Source organism: Urocitellus parryii, chromosome 9, assembly GCF_045843805.1.
Source record: "Urocitellus parryii isolate mUroPar1 chromosome 9, mUroPar1.hap1, whole genome shotgun sequence".
Classification (NCBI taxonomy): Eukaryota; Metazoa; Chordata; class Mammalia; order Rodentia; family Sciuridae; genus Urocitellus; species Urocitellus parryii.
In genome coordinates this window covers 31,943,450-31,963,958 of record NC_135539.1, presented here as the reverse complement: position 1 = coordinate 31,963,958, position 20,509 = coordinate 31,943,450, and the positions used below count along the sequence as shown (strand labels likewise).

Genomic DNA, 20,509 nt, shown 5'->3' with positions numbered 1-20,509 from the left:
CACTTTTCCCTTGCACAGGTGATGCTGACTTTAGAGGACAAGAACATGAAGGGACTCACCTGGGCCATAGTCCTGGTCTTGACCTCCCTGGGCTACCTGCTCATACTGCTGGTCTCCATCTTTCCCTTCTGGGTGCGGCTCATGGACGAGGAGACCCAGGATGTGTTTTTCAGTGGCCTGTTTGAGAACTGCTTCCATATCAAATGCTGGAAGCCTCGACCCTTATCCAGTAAGGAGGGCTGGGGGTAAGGATGAAGAAAGGGGAGATGGGACCAGTTTAATGGCTGGGTGGAGATAGATAGGGCAGGTTGGGGGCAGAGGACCAAATTTAATAAGCCCATAAGCGCATTTTCTCTGAATCTTCACTCTTTTGGGGTGAGAGGAATGTAGGGCACTGTGAAAGGGTGATCATGTCGTGTTGACCACTGAAGTAGGGGCATATGTTTTAGGAACCAAGTTTATTTCCAAGCCATGATTCTCTGTGGGGGTGAGGAAGGGTTTCTGCTCTGCTCCTCAAGGTTGAAGTAGCTCCTAGTGGAGCTGAATTTCAGCTTCCCCAGTGACCGTGAAGTGACAGTCCTGCAGATACTGTGCTCAGGCCTGAGGACCACATTTGAGATGGAATGGACACAAATACTTGAGTTCAGAGGATGGTGAAAGCACTTGAGACTATTTTTACCAACCCCCCCAAAAAACAAACAAACAAACAAAACACCAAAAAACAACCCTTTTCTTTCTTTTGGTTCTGGGGATTGAACCCAGGGTCTTGCATAGACAAAGCATGTGCTGTCATCACTGAGCTACTTTCCTAGCCCCTTTAAGGAAAAATCTGAAGGCCCCAAGGATGTCTGTCTTGGAAAAGACGCGACCCAGGGAAACCCAGGGACTACTTTCTTGGGAATAGGAGAGGCCTCCTTGGGGGAAGATGGCCTGACTATGTGAGCTCTTTGACCCAACGTTCCTCAATCTTGGTGCTACTGACATTTTGGGATGGGTAATCTTTGATATGGGGGCTCTCCTATTTCTTGCAGGATGGGAAATAGAACCCCTGCCCTCTTCTACCCATGAGATGCCTGTAGTACCACTCCCCACTTAGTTGTGACAACCCAAATTGTCTCCAGGTATTGTCAAATACTTAAGGGACAAGTAAAGGAGGACCATCACTGATTTAACCCAAGGGTAGATTCTGGAATGTCTGGGTGTTCAGAAACACCTTTGTCTTTTGTCTTCCTCCCAGATGTCCATCTCTGTTTGCTCAGAAGGGCATTCAAACTAAATTTCACATGGTGGAAATCATCAATGGGAGAGCAAATCACCCCATATCCAGACTCTATTATTTTTGGTCTATTTCACTTCTCCTATTAAGAGGAAAATTAAATAAGGCTGAGGGGATTCCCTGTGAAGTTGAACATTTCGATCTCGTGGAGTTCTGAATTTCCACGGGTAGTTATTTTAGCATAACCAACATAGATGTGAGTTTTCACGATTGCACACACAACCAATTTTTATCAGGAGAGTTTGCTTTTATGTGTTTTATGAAAACCATTGTTTTTCCCAAATGGAAGATACATGATTTCCTCATACACCATCATATATGTTAAGAACTGATGAATGACTTTCGTGTCTGACATTGTCAATCTATCTTTCTCCCCATATGCTTCCACGTTGTTGGGAACAAAATGGTGAGGCCGGAGCATTCTTGGGGGGCAAAGTGGCAGGGTCACAGCTTTGGTCCCAGGCTGTGATCTGAGGGTGGTGGAGGCTCCGGGGCCCCCTGTGCCAGGCTCTGAGGGTCTCTTGCCTTTTGGAGGGCAGGGTCTCCAGCTCCAGCCCTGGCTCTTCCTCTCCTGCAGTCTACATCCTCCTGGGCCGGTTCTTCCTGATCTCTGCAGTTATCTTGGCTTTCCTCACCATCTTCCTCACGGTGTCCTCTGCATCTGAACTCTTCCCAAGGACTTGGAAGCACAATGTTGTGTCAGCCACTGTCAGCTTCCTCACAGGTGTGCAACAGCCAGGCAGTCCCTGACCTCTGAGGGCCCTTGAAGGGATGCAAAGGGAGTGGGTGGGTGGTTTCTGTGATATGAAGAGTCATGTGATTTTTAAGGTTCCTCCTGTATGAATTAATTGACCCCCACACCTGCCCTATTAGAATTTATGATGCCTCTTCCTTGGGGCTTCTCAACACTCTACATTTTCCTCTATGACCCTGTTGCTGGGGTCATATGTCTGGTAGGTCACCTGGCTAGTCAGGGATTGTCATAGAATCTGGCAAAGAATTGTAATTGAGCTGGGCGCAGTGGCGTTTGCCTGTAATCCCAGCATATCAGGAGGCTGAGGCAGGAGGATCGTGAGTTCAAAGCCAGCCTTAGCAACTTGGTGAGGCACTAAGCTACTTAGTGAGACCTTGTCTCTAAATGGAATTCAAAATAAGGCTGGGGATGTGGCTCAATGGTTGAGTGCCCCTGAGTTAAATTCCTGGTACAAAAAAAAAAAAAAAGAAAGAAAGAAAAATAATTGTAATTGAAATATATAAGTGAACTATCAATGTTTCTTGAATGAATGAATGGAAGAGACCTTCTTTGCTCTTTTGAACTTTTTGACATTTGAAAAGAGTGACCAGGCTCCAGGCTGGGAAGCTCCCAGGACTATGGAGAAGTAGAATACATGCAGGGGGTGGGGAATCTGGTTGAGTTTCATCCAAAGTATTTTACCTAGAGGGCCCAACCTGAACTGAACCAAGGGCATATACACCAGGGGTCCCAAGAAAGGAGTTTCTGTTGGCGGGACCCCTGGGTGGTGAGGCACATGTCTTTGAGATGAGCTGGGAATGATTGATAGTGTGCTAAGCGGGTGGTCGTTGGCTCAGAGTGGGCGAGGGGGTAGATAGGAAGGAGCCATTAAGCAGGAGCCACATGGGCTCTGTCTGATTCAGTGTGAGGAAGGTTGGGTGAAGACAGGTAGCCCAGGAAGAGAGCAATCATGCTTCCCATGATCCTACAGGGATCTGTGCCTTCCTGGCCATGTTGCTGCATGCCCTGGAGATCCGGGATCTGAGGATGAAGCCCAGTCCACCACAGTTCTCCATGCAGTGGCCTTACTACATCCTGGGCTTTGACATCCTTCTGTTCCTGGTGGCTGGTGAGTGTCCTGTGGCTGTTACCCACTCCTTGCCCTCTTGTCTGTAATTAGGAGCTTCTCTGGGGGAGCTGCACTGTTCCAAACTATAGCCACTAGCTACAAATAGTTATTTAACTTTAATTAAAATGAAATTAGTAGTTGTAGACAGTTAGAAATTCACTTCCTCAGCCATACTAGCCCCATTTCAGATTTTCAACAACCACACATATCTGGTGGCTACCACATTGGACAGTGTAGTGTGATTTCCATCTCTGCAGAAAGTTCTGCTGGACTGCACGACCTCAAACCTATCCCCAAACTTGGCCTTCGGGTTCTTATCCTTCTTGGTACTAGAAAGAAAACTTCCACATGTCTGTGCTGTCCCTTACACCTTCCTGATTTCTAAGGCTCTCTATTCCTGTCCATCTTTATCTTGAAATCTATCAATCTTGTTCCTCACTTTAACCTATTATCTTGAAACATTATCATCACCTTCTAGATTCTTAATCCTGTCTGATTTTGTCCCTACTGCTAATCCTTCCTCTGCTATGTTAACCTGACCCACGATCATGTTCTATTTCAAATTTAAAATATACCAAAAATATACAAAGGAATATTATTTATAGCCAGCCATGGTGGTATACACCTATAATCCCAGCAACTTGGGAGCCTGGGCAGGAGGAACACAAGTTCAGGACTGCAGCAAAACAAAAAAAATAAAAAGGGTGGGGGATGTAGTGGAGTATCCCTGTGTTCAATCCCCTGTACCACACACGCACACATACATTTATGAGATATCCATAAGATACAAGTAATTAAAAATAGAGACATCCAGTTCCCACCATAGATAAGAACTAGCTATATTTCAGTGAATCTGTTGTTCATAAGTTAAACCATTATTTTGTGTACCAATGAGGAAAGAGAAACTTGTGTAATTCTGAGATTCTTTAACTCGTAAAACATCCTCATTTCAGAGATGTTAAAATAAGAAAAAAATTTGGAATTGGCTTCTCAAAATTAATGAAATGCGGTGGAACAGTCAGTACCTTTGAAGGTCCCTCACCCCTAGCTCTTCTTGACTTCATCATCTTCTCTCCATTCCAGAACCAGTGATTCTGAGATTTATGCTAATCACATTTCCTACTCACTTGTATCCTTAACCAGCATATTGTTTAGTTTTCCATGTTTTAAAACGTTATATAAATACATTTTACTGTGTTTATTCTTCTGGAACTTGTTATGTTTGATCAATATTATACCCCTTAGAATCCTCCATGTTAATTAAGAGTAACTGAGATTCATTAATTTTTACTACCTTAAATATTTAATTGTATAAATATTCTACAATTTGCCCATTTTCTTATCAGTGGACATTGAGGGTTTCCAGTTTTGTTTCCTACTGTCACTGACTGACCTTTGAACTTTTTGTACTTATGTCCTATTGCATTTGTGCTGGATGCTCTTGAGGACATATGCCTAGGACTGAAATTCTTGTATTGAGATGATGCATATTTTCAGGTTTTCCAGATGATGCCAAATAGATTTCCCAAGGGATGATAACAATTTGCATTCCTACAGGCAGGGCAGGACAAGAGAATCCCTGTTGCCCCATCTCCTTGTCAATATTTGAAATTATCAGGTTTTTTAAACCTTTGCCAGTTTAATTGGTATAAACTGTTATGTTATTAATGTGTGTTTCCTTGATTATTAATCACGTTGAACATCTTTGAATAGCTTTATTGACCATTTTTCCTTTTCAAATTGATTTGTCAGAGGTGTTTATATATTTTATTTATTTATTAATTTTTTGTAGTTGTAGACAGACAGCATATCTTTATTTTATTTGTTTATTTTTATGTGGTGCTGAGGATTGAACCCAGTGCCTCATATGTGCTAGGCACATATGAACTACATCCCCAGCCCCAGCCGTTTTTATATTTTAAATAATGAACTACATCCCCAGCCCCAGCTGTTTTTATATTTTAAATCATGAACTACATCCCCAGCCCCAGCCGTTTTTATATTTTAAATATTTATCTATTATTATTCTATCTATTATTATTGTTATTGGTACCAGAGATTGAACCCAGGGGAGCTTAACCATTGAGCCACACCCCAGCCCCTCTTTTAAAAAATATGTTTTATATATTTTATTTAGAGACAGGGTCTTGCTAACTTGCTTAGGGCCTCACTAAGTTGCTGAGGCTGGCTTTGAACTTTTGATCCTCCTTCCTCAACTTCCAGAGCTGCTGAGATTATGGGCCTGTGCCACTACACCCAGCTGGTAGTTTTGCCATCTTTATTTAAGTTTTCAATCCATCTTGAATTGACTTATGGTGTGAAGTTGGGCTGCTTTCATTTTTCAAATGAACAGCTGGTTACCATAGTACTATGTGTCGACTACTCTGTCCTTTTGCTCTGACCTGCAGTGCCATTTTTGTTAGTAATCCTGTTCTTGTGTTCCACTCATTTATCTATCCTGGTGGACAAACCACGCTTTCACTGTTGCTCTAACTTTATACTATTCCTGACATTGTATATCTTGATATCTTGTTGGAAAAATCCTTGCACTTGTTTTCCAAATGTATTTGTTTTTTCTTGGCATTGTTTCCTTACATAGAAATTCAATAATCAGCTTGTGACAATTCCCCAAAAATATGATATTTTCTTGGAATTATATTGAATGGTCAATTTAGGAAGCATTGATTTTTTTAAAAACTCTTTTTCAATAATATTGAATCATCCTATCCATAAACATGATATTTTCTTCCTATTTCCTTGGGTGTTCTTTAGTGAGTTTTGAAAAATCTCATGATTTTTCTTTTTGTTTGTATTTTATCCCTTAGATATTTGTGCTTCCAGTATGATAATAATAGAAGTGGCAATAACTAAGGGGATTTTTTTTGGGGGGGGGTAAAGGGGATTGAACTTAGGGGTACTCAACCACTGAGCCACATCTCCAGCCCTATTTTGTATTTTATTTAGAGACAGGGTCTCACTAAGTTTCTCAGTGCCTCGCTGTTGCTGAGGCTGGCTTTGAACTCTGTCCTCCTGCCTCAGGCTCCCGGGCTGCTGGGATTACAGGTGTGTGCCACCGTGCCTGGCTAATATTTGCTCTTATTTTTGAATTCTCCTCCCTCCTACTGTCATTGTGTCTATTCTGCTATTCTTTTTTCCAACTTATTTCCCCCCCTCCCTGGACTCAATTTACTCACAGCATCCAGGCATTGGTCAAAACTAATTTAATATATGCAAAGTCCTGAGAAGGGTGTGTTTTGTCAACTTTTTCACTACTACGATCTTTTTTCCCAACTTCTTAAAATCAGGTCTATGTTCATTGATTATTTCTTCTTTTTCTGTTTAGGTAGCTAAGGCTTTAATTTTTCTCTAAAAATTACTTTTGTCTACATCTCCCATTCTGATGTGTAATATTTCAGTTATTGTTCTATTTGAAATATTTTCTAGTTCCCCCTTTTTTTGTGTGTGGGGGGAGGGGTACCAAGGATTAAACTCAGGGGCATTCCACCACTGAGCCATTTCTCCAGCCCTATTTTGTATTTTATTATAGAGACAGGGTCTCACTGAGTTGTTTAGTGCTTTGCTGTTGCCAAGGCTGGCTTTGAACTCACAATCCAGAGCTGGGGATATAGCTCAGTTGGTAGAGTGCTTGCCTCCCGTACACAAAGCCCTGGGTTCAATCCCTGGCACTGCAAAAAAAAAAAAAAAAATTATATATATATTGACCTCGCTATCCTCCTGTCTCAACCTCCCTAGCCATGCTGATTACAGACCTGTGCCACCATGCTTAGCTATATTTTCTAGTTCCCTTTATGATATATTCTTTTTTAAAAATTTTTTTTAGTTGTTGATAGATTTTTATTTTATTTATTAATATGTGGTGCTGAGAATTGAACCCAGTGCCTCACACATACCAGGCAAGTGTGCTACTGCTGAGCCACAGCCTAGCCCATGATATATTCTTTGATTCATGATCATTTTATATTTTCTAAATATAAAAAATTTGCATCTTTGTGTTGGCTATTCTTTTTTTTTAAATTAGAGCTTGATAGTTATGCATAGTAGTTGGTTCATCTTGACAAAATTACACACGTGTGGAATTAGATTTCAGTTCAAGAGCCCCCCTTTCTGTCATCCTCCCATCCCCATTCTCTTCCTGCACTCTGCTAGACTTCCTTTTGCTCATCTATTTATTTATATTTGATTGGTTCTCGTTACTTATACACAAAGGTGAAATTCCCTGGGGTATTTTTATATATGCACATGACATGATTTTTAAAGGATTCGTTCTGCATTGCTTTCCCATTCTCATCCCTTCGCTCTCCCTCTTGATCTCAAAGCTTCTTCTACACCACTGATCTGCCCTATGTTTATGGTATCCTTTCCTTCCCTTCAGTTTACTCTAGCTTCCGTATATGAGAGAAAATATTTGGCCTTTGAGTTTCTGAGTCTCACTTATTTCCCGTGGTGTTATGCTCTCCATTCCCACTCATTTACCAGCAAATGCCACACTTTCATGTGTTAGTTATTCTTAACTCCAGTTTGGTGAAACAACATGAACTGTGTAATCCTATACCTTTAAATTTTTGAAACTTGTTTTATAGCCTATTTTGAGGTCCCTTTCCACAAATGTTAAATGTAAGCTTTTGCAGGGCATGATTGTGCATGCCTGTGATTTCAGCAACTTGGGAGGCTGAGGCAGGAGGGTCACAAATTCGAGGCCAGCCTCAGTAACTTAGTGAAGCCCTAAGCAACTTAGTGATAGCAAGATCCTGTCTCAAAATAAAAAATAACAAGGGCAGGGGAGATGGGTCAGAGGTAAAGCACCTCTGGTTCAATTCCTAGTACCACAAAAAATTCATCAGTTTTCATAACTGAAAGTGATATTTTCCCATAAATCTTGTCATTTTATACCCTCTTTTTCCTTACACATGTTATAAACATGTTACATTTTGTAAATGTATTTTTATTAGAAATGTAAAACATACCTATTTTACACTCTGTGTCTCATAAATTTACTAACTGAATTTATTTGCAGGACTGAGTCTGTTTCTACCATGTCTGCAGGCTCTTGTGGTGGTGTCTGGTTTCCAGGTGTCTGTGTCTGTGTGTTTGTGAGTTTCTTCCCACTGTGTAGTCATTTCCCTTGGAATTTTACCAGTGGAGTCTTTGAGACCTGAATTTAAAGTGTTTCCTCCCTAAGGATCTATACTTGCTTCTGCCTGGTGCAGGGAAACTCTGGGTCACCTAAGTTGAGTGTGTATCTCCAAGATGCAGCTGAATGTGTGCTAAACTATCTTTTACTTTGGTTTTGGCTTCTAAGAATACCTTACATTGGTGCCAGCTTGGTGGTTAATTTAAAAATAATTTTTAAAAAAATATTTATTTTTAAATTGTAATTGGACACAATACCTTTATTTATTTATTTTTATGCAGTGCTGAGGGTCAAATCGAGGGCCTTGCATGTGCTAAGCGAGCGCTCTACCACCAAGCCACAACCCCAGCCCTAAAAATAATTTTTTAAAGTAATAATTTATTTATAATTTTTTGCTGTTTTAAGTGGGAGAGTATCTGGTCTGCTTTAATGCTGAAAATAAAATATGTCTTTTATCTTTGTCTTAATACATCATTCATTACTTGCTTAAGAGATCTCCATTCCTCCTCTTCCTCCACCCCCTTCTCTGGATCTTCTTCCCTCTCTTTTTCCTCCCCCTTCTTCCCCCCTCCCCCTTCTTCCCCCCTTCCCCTTCTTCCCCCCTCCTCCTTCTCCTCCCCTCCCCCCTCCCCATCCCCTAGCCAGGGCTTCTTGCATGCTAGGGAAGCCCTCTACCACTGAGCTAAAACCCAACGCCTCCATTTGTTCTTATGGACATGGATTGTCCTTTTTCTCTTTTACTTTCCTGAGGGTCTTGAGTTAGGCAACAAGAGCCTAGGTTTTCTGTTGGGTCTTCCTCTCTCTAAAGCTTCTTTGCTCACATTTTATTGGTAGACAATTGCTGTGATGCTGTTCAGTCCTGGCCATGGTCCTGTGATTTTTATCCACCTGTTTGTGTTTTTTTTTTTTTTTTTCTGGCGGTGGGTACTGGGGATGAACTCAGGGGCACTTAGCCACTGAACCCCACCCCTAGCCCTATTTTTGTATTTTATTTAGAGACAGAGTTTCACTGAGTTGCTAAGTATCTCACTTTTTGCTGAGGCTGGCTTGAACTCACGATCTTCCTTCCTCGGCCTCCTGAGCTGCTGGGATTACAGGAGTGTGCCACCATGCCTGGCTGTGTTCCTTGTTGTATGACATGTTCTGTTTCCTCTTCTATCTCTGTAATGCTCTGTTGGAGAGAAGGACTATGGAGGGTAGATCCAGAACCAGAGTGGCTCACAATTAGAGGAGGGAGCCCCTGACCTCTGATCTACAGCACAGAGCCTGACATACTCTCTCCGATCTCACGTTTTTTGCTGTTACCTAGGTGCCATTTGCCTTTCTCAAGGAAAAATCTGCCTTAGATGTCGCTTGTTGCCCATTTACCAGAGCACTGAAGACGTCCAGGGGACCCTACACTTGGAAAAGCTGGAAAGCTTGGGAGGAAAACTGAGCTGGGTACAAAAGGAGACCCAGCTGAGGGAAGCAACAGTTATCTAGCCCAGGACATTGTCTCTGCCCTTCCTGAAGCTGTGTGGCGACCCTTGCAGGTGTGTGCGGCAACTACTTCTCTGCCAGTCTCTGCTGCCTTGAGGAGCTGGAGCATCAAGCCAACCTTGCACGCACAGACAGTCCATCTTGCCGATGTTTAAAATTTGTTAAAAGTTCTTTGGTAAAAAAAAAAAAAAAGTTCTTTGAACTCTTCTGAGCTTCTTGAGTGATTATTATTACTTTTTTTGAAGGTATATTAAAGAAATAAAAGGGTAATTTGCATTGATCCATACCTCAAAAACCAAGCCTGGAGTCCAGGAGGGGAAGAATTTGATAAGATGAGCAAGTGAAGTAGGGTTTTAGAGAACAAAAACCTCACAGAATATAAATGCAATAGAAGGTTTTTGAGTTAATAATAAAAAAAGTGACATCTAGGGGCTGGGCCCAGGCCCAGGCTCAGTGGCAGAGTGCTTGCCTGGCATGTGTGAGGCACTGGGTTCCATCCTCAGCACCATGTAAAAATAAACAAATACAATAAAGGCATTGTGTCCATCTGCAACATACACACACACGCACACACACACACACACACACCAACTGACATCCTCAGATGAAACTGACTCAGTGCAGAAAACTTTTCTTGAGTATATGTTTATGGGAAGGGTTGAGTCTGGTTGAAGGTGAAATCTTCCCCAAGACTGAGCTCCTGAGACTGGATGCCGGAGCTCAGGGAATTGAGCCCCCAGCATATGGACACTTACTTCCTCTCTCCTTCATGGAGCCAGATGGGGCCCTAACTATAGCCAGTCAGCTAATCTCTCTTGTATTGACATGAATTTGAGTGACATTCTTCAAGTATATCTCATTTGCTGAATAACGGGGCTTTTCTGAGTGCCAGTCTCTCTGATTCCAGTGTCTTTCATCATTTTTACATCTTGGGAAAATCCTGTTCATCTCCACAATCCCAGCTGAAATGTCACTCATTTTGCAACACCTGATACAACTCTCCTGTCAAAACAGGATTAAATGCTTCTTTATTTCTCTTGCCAGATGATTTGGTATGTATTTCGTCCAAAGTGCTTTTATTATAGATAAAACACTAAAATTAGAAAGTTAAAAATAAACAGTCATGCTTCCTCCTCTAGGTATCATGGGATAATTTGAAATAGACTAATGCTGCTGTCAATAATGAGAAAATAGGGCCGAACATGCCTGTAATTTCAGCAGCTCCAGAGCCTTAGCAAAAGCAAGGCGCTAAGCAACTCAGTGAGACCCTGTCTCTAAATAAAAAATACTAAAAAGGGCTGGGGATGTGGCTCAGTGCCCCTGAGTTCAACACCCAGTATTAAAAAAAAGAATGAGAGTATGTTGATAAAATATAAATATTATTCTAAATTTAGGATACAAAGACATTAAGAAAAAAACAATTGGGCTACATTAAGGACTTGATTATGGCTCATTAAAATTTAGAACATTCTTTTCAGCAAAAGGCGACCTTAAGAGAGTGAAAGGTAAGCCATAAAGTGGCAGAAGATATTAGCAATACATATATCTGAAAATGGACCCTCTGTCAAATGACAAAAGGAAGGAATACCTCAGTAAGGAAAAGATACAACTGAATAAAAAAAACAGACAAAATGAATATAGAGAATAAACATATAAGAATGATTAATTCCATTGGTCATAGGGAAACCCAAATTAAAACTACCACATCATAATACTACACACACATCAAATTCATTAATAAGAAAAAAAAGACCCAGGCACGGTGTTGCACACCTGTAATTCCAGCTGCTAAGGAGGCTGAGGCAGGAGGATCGAAAATTGAAGGCCATTCTCAGCAATTTAGCAAGACCCTCTCTCAAAACAAAAAAATAAAAGAGTTGGGGATGTAGCTCCGTGGTAGAGTCCCTCTGGGTTCAATCCCTAGTACTGTTAAAAAAAAAAGAAAAAGAAGAATCATCTAAGAAAACAAAACATATTGATATTGGCCCAAATGCGGAACAACAGTAATTTATATACATGGCAATTATATACAGGTGAAAATACAGCAGTACAATGTACATATATACCATACAGCTCAGCAACCCTCCTTGGTAATCACTCAGTGAAACTATGAACATATGCTCACCCAAACACATATTTATAGCTGCACCATTCCCCAATGCCCCAGACTGGAAGTAACCCAAACTCAATAGTAGAATGGAGTAGTATATTTTGATATATAATACATTGTACTGTAGTTAGAGTCAAAGGATAAGTTTGGATATTTGGCATCAACCACAGACTGAGAACAACAATGAACCACAAGTAATTTTCTTTTTTTAATTTTTTTTAATATTTAGTTTTTACTTTAGTTTATTTTTATTTATTTTTTAATGTGGTGCTGAGGATCGAACCCAGGGCCTTACGCATGCTAGGCGAGCGCTCTACCTCTGAGCCACAATCCCAGCCCCTTCTTGTTTTTTTTTTTTTTTAGATAACTTTATTTAATTAATTTATTTTTTGATGCAGTGCTGAGGATTGAACCCAGGGCCTCACAAGTGCTAGGCAAGTGCTCTACCACTGAGCCCCAGCCCTATCCCCATCCCACAAATGGTTTTCAAATGAAAGAATAACCAATAATCATGGAAGTCTAGTTGAGTGACTCCATTGTATATGTAGCAGGAATTCCCAAAGAGAATGGGCAAGAGGATAGGTGGAGTGCCAAGGAGACAGTGTCAAAGACACCTTGGCTGCAATAGCAAGATTAAAAAGGAAGAGAAATCTCAAAAGAAAGTAGGGAGAAAATGCAGATTGCCTACAAAAGAACGATGATTTGAAAGTTTCTTATCAGTGATGATAGTTAAAATAGAGTAATAGCTTTAAGGTGCCAAGGAAAAATTACAGAAAACCTAGAAGTCTATATTGAGTTAAGGGCAAAAATACAGTTACAGAATAAAAGAAAGACAAAGATCAACAGACCTTATTAACCACAGACTCAATAAAGTATGTCTATAAGAAGGGACAAGGAAAGCAGAAGGAGAAATGGGGCTGTGAGACAGAAATATGATCATAGTAACTCTCCGGGATTTATAAATTATGATATAGTTATAAATTTGTGTTCAAAAAGGTAAAGCAAAACCTCGACAAATGAGATGGTTAGTTTAAAATATTAAATGAACCCTTTCCATTAGGACTTGTGTTTTGATTGAGAATCCCAATAACAGTGACTTAACCAAATGTAGCTTTGCTTCCTCACCTAAGAACTTTGGAATCTTCTTGCTTTCTGTGATGGTCAGGAGATAGTGTCAGCTCCAACCACTATGGTCATGTTCTAGCCAGGAGGATGGGGAAGAAAGGGAAAGTTGGAAAGACCACAGCTAGATGAATCAGCACTGTCTCACCCTCTCTCTCTCTCTCTCTCTTTTTGTATTCCTGCTTAAAAACATTTAACAGCTGCATTGAGGTACAACTGACATATAATAAAATGCACATAAAGCACACAATTTGATGCATTTTGACTGACATCACTGCAATGAAGAGAATAAACAGATCCATCATCTTGGGAGATTTCTTGAGTCCACCATTCGACCAGCGCACTGGTTTCATTAAAGAGGTTCTTGGCATAAAAGTTAACTAGTGAGATGGAAATAAACACACAGACTCAGTTACCTTTTTCTATGACCAGGTCTGAGACAGCTCTCCCCTCTGGTTCCCACCTTGAACCACCCGGTAGGGCAGCAAGGATTACTCAGGGCTAGCAGGAGAGAGAGAGAGAGAGAGAGAGAGAGAGAGAGAGATATCGAGCACACCAGGGAGTAGCCTTTTATTGGGGAACAAGAAATTCAGGGGAGAATTCCATCCAATGAAGGTTGAGGGGGGCCGCACTCCAAGGTCAGGGTCGTGATTGGCCCCCGGGGTCAGTGGTCAGTCACACCCCCACATGGACAGGCTCTCGCACCAGGAGAGGGCCGGGAAAGCTCCGACACAGTTTAGCCAGAGCGCCTCAGATCCAAACCGGGAGTTGCCCAGTCACGTGTGAGAATGGCTCCCCACACCCAATAACAGTGACTTAACCAAATGTAGCTTTGCTTCCTCACCTAAGAACTTTGGAATCTTCTTGCTCTTTCTGTGATGGTCAGGAGATAGTGTCAGCTCCAACCACTATGGTCATGTTCTAGCCAGGAGGATGGGGAAGAAAGGGAAAGTTGGAAAGACCACAGCTAGATGAATCAGCACTGTCTCACCCTCTCTCTCTCTCTTTTTTTTTTGTATTCCTGCTTAAAAACATTTAACAGCTGCATTGAGGTACAACTGACATATAATAAAATGCACATAAAGCACACAATTTGATGCATTTTGACTGACATCACTGCAATGAAGAGAATAAACAGATCCATCATCTTAGGAGATTTCTTGAGAACATTTTTGTCAATGAAAATTCACTAGGAAATAATTTAAGACCAAAAAAAAAAAAAAAAAAAAAAAAAGGAGAGACTTCATTTCTACAAGCAGTTTGCAAATTGGAGAGAATGGAATTGGCACAAGAGGGATGTAAGCGTGTGGCTAGAAGTGCCCAGTTCTGATTGGTCAACACATAAATGTGTCTGTCAGCAGGTTACACCTCATTGATCAGATCTGGATAGTGAAAGGGACTTTCTGGAGGCTGGTGTATCTTGGCTATTGAAAGAGGATCATGCCTTCCTAGACCTAGCAGACCCAAAAAATTCAACCAAGAAACTTCTAGAACTAGTAAATGAATTCAGCAAAGTGGCAGGATATAAAATCAATACAAATAAATCAAAGGCATTCCTGTATATCAGTGACAAATTCTCTGAAATGGAAATGAGGACAACTACTCCATTCACAATATCCTCAAAAAAAAAAAAATACCTGGGAATCAACTTAACAAAAGAGGTGAAGGATCTGTACAACGAAAACTACAGAACCCTGAAGAAAGAAATAGAAGACCTTAGAACATGGAAGGATTTACCTTGCTCATGGATTGGTAGAATTAATATTATTAAGATGGCCATACTACCAAAAGCACTTTACAGATTCAATGCAATTCCCATCAAAATCCCAATGACATTCCTTGCAGAAATAGAAAAAGCAATCATGAAATTCATCTGGAAAAATAAGAGACCCAGAATAGCTAAAGTAATTCTAAGCAGGAAGAGTGAAATTGGTGGTATCTCGATTCCAGATTTTAAACTATACTATAGAGCAATAGTAACAAAAACAGCATGGTACTGGCACCAAAACAGGCTGTTAGACCAATGGTACAAAATAGAGGACACAGAGACAAATCCACAAAATTACAACTACCTTATATTAGACAAAGGTGCTAAAACCATGCAATGGAGAAAGGATAGCATCTTCAACAAATGGTGCTGGGAGAACTGGAAATCCATATGCAACAAAATGAAATTGAATCCCTTTCTCTTACCATGCACAAAAGTCAACTCAAAATGGATCAAGGAGCTAGGAATCATACCAGAGACTCTGTGTCTAATAGAAGATAAAGTTGGTTCTAATCTTCATCACGTGGGGGCAGGCCCCAAATTTCTTAATAAGATACCTATAGCACAAGAATTAAAACTAAGAATCAACAAATGGGACGAATTCAAACTAAAAAGTTTTTTTTTCTCAGCAAGAGAAATAATGTGCAAGGTGAATAGGGAGCCTACATCCTGGGAACAAATTTTTACCCCTCAAACATCAGATAGAGCTCTAATCTCTAGAGTATACAAAGAACTCAAAAAGTTAAACAACAAAAAAGCAAATAACCCAATCAACAAATGGGCCAAGGACTTGAACAGAAACTTCTCAGAAGAGGTTATACAATCAATCAACAAATACATGAAAAAATGCTCACCATCTCTAGCAATCAGAGAAATGCAAATTAAAACTACTCTAAGATACCATCTCACTCCAATAAGAATGGCAGCCATTATGAAGTCAAACAACAATAAATGCTGTTGAGGATGGGGCGGGGAAGGTACACTCATACATTGCTGGTGGGACTGCAAATTGGTGCAGCCAATTTGGAAAGCAGTATGGAGATTCCTTGGAAAGCTGGGAATGGAACCACCATTTGACCCAGCTATTCCCCTTCTCGGACTATACCCAAAAGACCTAAGAAGAGCATACTACAGGGACACAGCCACATCAATGTTTATAGCAGCACAATTCACAATAGCTAGAATGTGGAACCAACCTAGATGCCCTTCAATAGATGAATGGATTAAAAAATGTGGCATTTATACACAATGAAATATTACTCAGCTCTAAAAAATAATAAAATCATGGCATTTGCAGGCAAATGGATGGCATTAGAGCAGATTATGCTAAGTGAAGTTAGCCAATCCCTAAAAAACAAATACCAAATGTCTTCTCTGATATAAGGGAGGTGACTCAAAATGGGATAGGGAGGAAGAGCATGAGAAGAAGACTAGCACTAAATAGGGAAGAGAGGTGGGAGGGAAAAAGAGGGAGAAGGGGAGTTGCACAGAAGATGGAAGGAGAACTCATTGTTATACAGAATACATATATGATGTTGTAATGAGAAAAAGGAAAAAAAAAGTGTGTCACATTAGATTGGATAGAGAGAAAGGATGGGAGAGGACCGGAGGAGTAGGGAGGTTAGGAAGGGCAGCAGAATAGAATAGACAATATGATTGGTGTATGTACATTCCATGTATGTATTATATATCAAAATGCATTCTACTGTCATGTATGACTAAAAAAATAAATAAAAATAAAAATAAAAAAGAAAAAGGATCATGCCTGGGCAAGAGTTGTGAAGCTCAGTTTGTTGTTCTTCCAGGAACACAGAGTAAGGTGTGACCCTAGTCACTGAAAGACTCCCAGTCTCCATTTTGAATTTAGGTCTAATTCATTACTTGATTCCTTTCTTGGAGATTCTGCTTTTCCTAAAGTCCACAATTTGTATCTCTGCCTTCCTTTTATTCTGCGCATCTCCATCCCATTTCTGATTTGCTTTCTGTTACCATACGATACATTTCTTAGAATTTTATATCAATAGAATTCAGCATAATTGTTTCAGGCTCATCCATGGTGTGGCATGAATTAATAGTTCATTTCTTTTTGTTGCATGGATATACCACTTAGTTTATCCATTCACCCATTGATGGACATGTGGAATTCACAAGGACAAACTGCAACCTACATCCATCTCTCTCCTCCAATATCAATGTCATGGGTAACTTGTTGAAGAAACTGGTGCTCTTTGCCACACCTGGCTGCACCTGGCCCAGGTTCAGTGAAGTTAAAGTATGATGAAAGCTTTAGGATCTTTGAGCCAGCTGTTGTCTACATGTGACTGGACTTCCTCACAGTTTCATTTCTGCCCTTGTTACCATCTTGGAAGTACTCTGGCAAAGGATACCAAGAGCCCTCATGGCTAAGGCCAAAGGGCAACGCTCAGTTAAAAAAAATTTTTTTTTAGTTGTAGATGTACACCATACCTTTATTTATTTATCATATATATATATATATATATATATATATATATATATATATATTAGTTGTAGATGAACACAATACATTTATTTTATTTATTTATCTTGATGTGGTGCTGAGGATCAAACCCAGTGCCTCACACATGCCAGGCAAGAGCTCTACCACTGAGCCACAACCCCAGCCCCCAATGCTCAGTTTTGACCTGGAACTTGTTTAAAAAAAAATCTGAGCTATGTTAAATTTAACAAAGTCCTTTTGAGCAAGAAAAAGGTTCTAGAATCAGGCAGCTAGTTTCAAATGCCCCATCCCACTACTCCAGGAGGTTATGTAAGTCAGAGAAAAGTGTTATGCAGGAACATCTGATTGGCATCATTTGCCAACTATCAAAAACTGTTTAACCATTAAACTGTCATAACTGTTAAACCACTCCCGCTCTATAAATATGCAGAGCTGTTCCTCAATAAACGGGCATTTTCTCCGACATTGAGCCTTGTTCCTTCTTTCAATTTTGAGTCACAATTTTGGAGTGTGTGGTGTAGCAAGCTGTTCACCTCATGGCATTTGGGAAGTAAAGAGAAGAGGAAGTGGCTGGGGTCCCTTCAAGGGCACACCCCCAGATACTGAAAGACTTCTTATCTCTTTTTTGGGGTACTGGGGATTGAATCTGGGGCATTTAACCATGGAGCCACATTTCCAGCCCTGTTTTGTATTTTATTTAGAGAAAGGGTCTCACTGGATTGCTTAGGGCCTTGCTAAATTGCTGAGGCTGTCTTTGAACATGTGATTCTCCTGCCTCAGCCTCTTGAGTCGCTGGGATTACAGGCACGAGCCACTCACCCTACAACCTCTCACCTCTTAAAAGTTCTACAATTTCTCAATAATGCCAAGCAGTGGGCATTATTAATATCTGAGCTTTTGGGGGGGCACTACCTATCAAAGAATAGTCCTAGGGTGACATAAATAGGATTACCTTATGTATATTTGTGCTAAGACAAGAAAATATTTTTTTTTCTTTTTTAGTACTGGGGATTGAACCCAGAAACCCTTTAATATTGAACTACATTCCTAGCTCTTTTTATTATTTTAATTTAGGGTCTTGCTAAATTACTGAGGTAGGCCTTGAACTTGTGATCCTCTCACTATAGACTCTTGAGTCACTGGGATTACAGGCATGTTGAAAACATTGTTGTTTTAATGTTTTATTTTTTCTACAGATATTCATATTACAGTACTGATATATGTTTTATATGCATTTTTGGTCCCTTGCTTTTATTTCTTTATATCTTATAGATCTTGGTGCTTCCTTTTTATAGATATATATTGTGCTGCATTATGTGGATATATCCTAGTTGATTTATCCAGTCCCTTATTGATGGATACACTGTTTCACACTATCAAGGATACTGCAGTGAATAAACCTGTACATAAATGTGTATGTGTATCTACAGAATAATTTCCCAGGATATCCTCAAAGAGTAAATACTTTTGTAATTATCTAAACAGGCCTTTCCTCCCACAGTTTTATCAAGAGACTGTGTTAAACTTTTTTTTTTTAATTGGATAAGTAAGAAATTGTATCTTAGTAGTGTTTTTATTTGCACTGCTCATATTACCAGCAAAAGTGAGCTTATATTTCATATATTTTTCTTAAACATCTTTTTTTTTCAGTTGTTGATAGACCTTTATTTTATTTATTTATATATGGTGCTGAGAAACGAACCCAGTGCCTCACATGCCAGGCAAGTGTTCTATCACTGAGCCCCAGCCCCAGCTATATTTCATATTTTTAGCAGCCATTTGCATTATTTTCTGTGAGCTCATTTCCCTCCACGGTTGGTGATCTTTTTATTTGTGAAATCTAGGCACTCTTCATCTAGTCGTGAAATTAACTTATTTCCCCCCTGTAATGTATTTTCTCCATGATTTGTCTTTTGATTTTCTAGGCAAAAGTTTTGACATCGATACAGTAAAATGTACCCATCTTCCGTGTCTCCTGGATCATAATTTGAACTTTCTCCTTTCTTTAATTTTTTGACACTGTTATAAAGGTTTCATATTATAATCTTTGATTCATTTGGAATTTGCCTCCTGTCCCCTTCACACTTCCACATGTGGTTAAGGTATGGATGCAGTATTTTATCTTTTATCTTTCCTGATGACAAATTGGTTCCATTCTTACAAGACATGTCCTATCATTCAATAAATAACTCCATTCTTTCTTCTTCTTCCTCCTCTTCCCTCTCCCCCTCCCCCCTCCTCCTCTTCCCTCTCCCTGGGGAGTTACAGTTTTTATTTTTGGAATAGAGTCCAGCTAAGTTCCTTAGGGCCTCGCTAAATTGCTGAGGCTTGTGATCCTCCTGCCTCAGCCTCCCTAGTTGCTGGAATTACCGCCGCAAGCCACCGCGTGGGCTAACTCCACCCTTTTGATCAATCTCCAATCTCCAATCAATCTTCCAATTTTACCTCCCAAATAGGTTTCACCTCTAAACCCTTCTGGCAATCTCTAGTCTCACGACTGCTCCAGTTTTGTCTCACCTTTTCACTCCTGGATTACATTACTCAAACTCTCTGGTCCGATCAGTCAGTTTATTTCCCCTATTCCTCTCTCTTATTCAGTTCTCCGGGAGGGTTTCTCTGCAGCCTCCTTCTGAAATCTGCCCTTTTCCTCCTTTAAGCTTTTCGGCAGCTTTCCATACGCTGAGTGATAAGCCAGTGTGGCCGGTGGTTCCCGCGGCTCTGGGGTGTGGAAATGCCATCAGTCCCTTTGCATGCACTCTCTGGGCTCGACATGCGTCCTCTTGTGGAAACCTTTTTTGATCCACCTTCCCACACTGAGCGCAGGTGCCGGTTCCTCCAGGGAGCCTTCCCCGAGCAATCCTACCCCGCTTACCACCTTCAGCACCGCAAGGTCCACGCCACACGGTAAGAACCCATGCTGCCCAGCACTCCCTTCCTCGGGCTTTGCCCTTACGCCTCGCACAAAGCCCTGGCGGCACAGAACGGACACGTGTCCATCGACCAACTCTAAAGCCCCTGGAAAGAGGCGCTGTGTCCAGTGGTGCGTCTGGCGATGCACCGAGAACTCTTACCAGGGAGGGGAAGCAGGTGCAATGGAGCCTGGTCAGCGTCAGCCCGGGAGGAGCAGCCTCTGGAGGTCCCGCCACGCAACTATCGAGACGCACCTCCGAGACCTCCGGGAGTCCTAGAGGGGAAACGGAAGGGGCCCTTTCCGGGCGCACCTGTCTGACAGCGTTCTTCACTCACTTCCGGTCCGCCGAG

General features: G+C 40.9%; 1 protein-coding gene across 1 annotated transcript; it reads left to right on the top strand.

Moving 5' to 3' along the window:
- The first annotated feature begins 21 nt into the window (after positions 1 to 21).
- Positions 22 to 9,772, top strand: Tmem225b (transmembrane protein 225B). Its single transcript, XM_026404170.1, has 4 exons — positions 22 to 229; positions 1,854 to 2,000; positions 3,001 to 3,138; positions 9,600 to 9,772. The coding sequence occupies exons 1-4, from the start codon at positions 22 to 24 to the stop codon at positions 9,770 to 9,772; spliced, it is 666 nt and encodes a 221-aa protein (XP_026259955.1).
- Positions 9,773 to 20,509: the final 10,737 nt, after the last annotated feature.

What these genes read in the sequence shown, in the direction of transcription:
- Tmem225b (XM_026404170.1), top strand. Translation starts at nt 22, where the DNA reads ATGCTGACTTTAGAGGACAAGAACATGAAGGGACTCACCTGGGCCATA. An exon ending in GAAGCCTCGACCCTTATCCA is followed by an intron (nt 230 to 1,853) that starts GTAAGGAGGGCT and finishes CCTCTCCTGCAG; the next exon opens with TCTACATCCTCCTGGGCCGG. An exon ending in CCTTCTGTTCCTGGTGGCTG is followed by an intron (nt 3,139 to 9,599) that starts GTGAGTGTCCTG and finishes GCTGTTACCTAG; the next exon opens with GTGCCATTTGCCTTTCTCAA.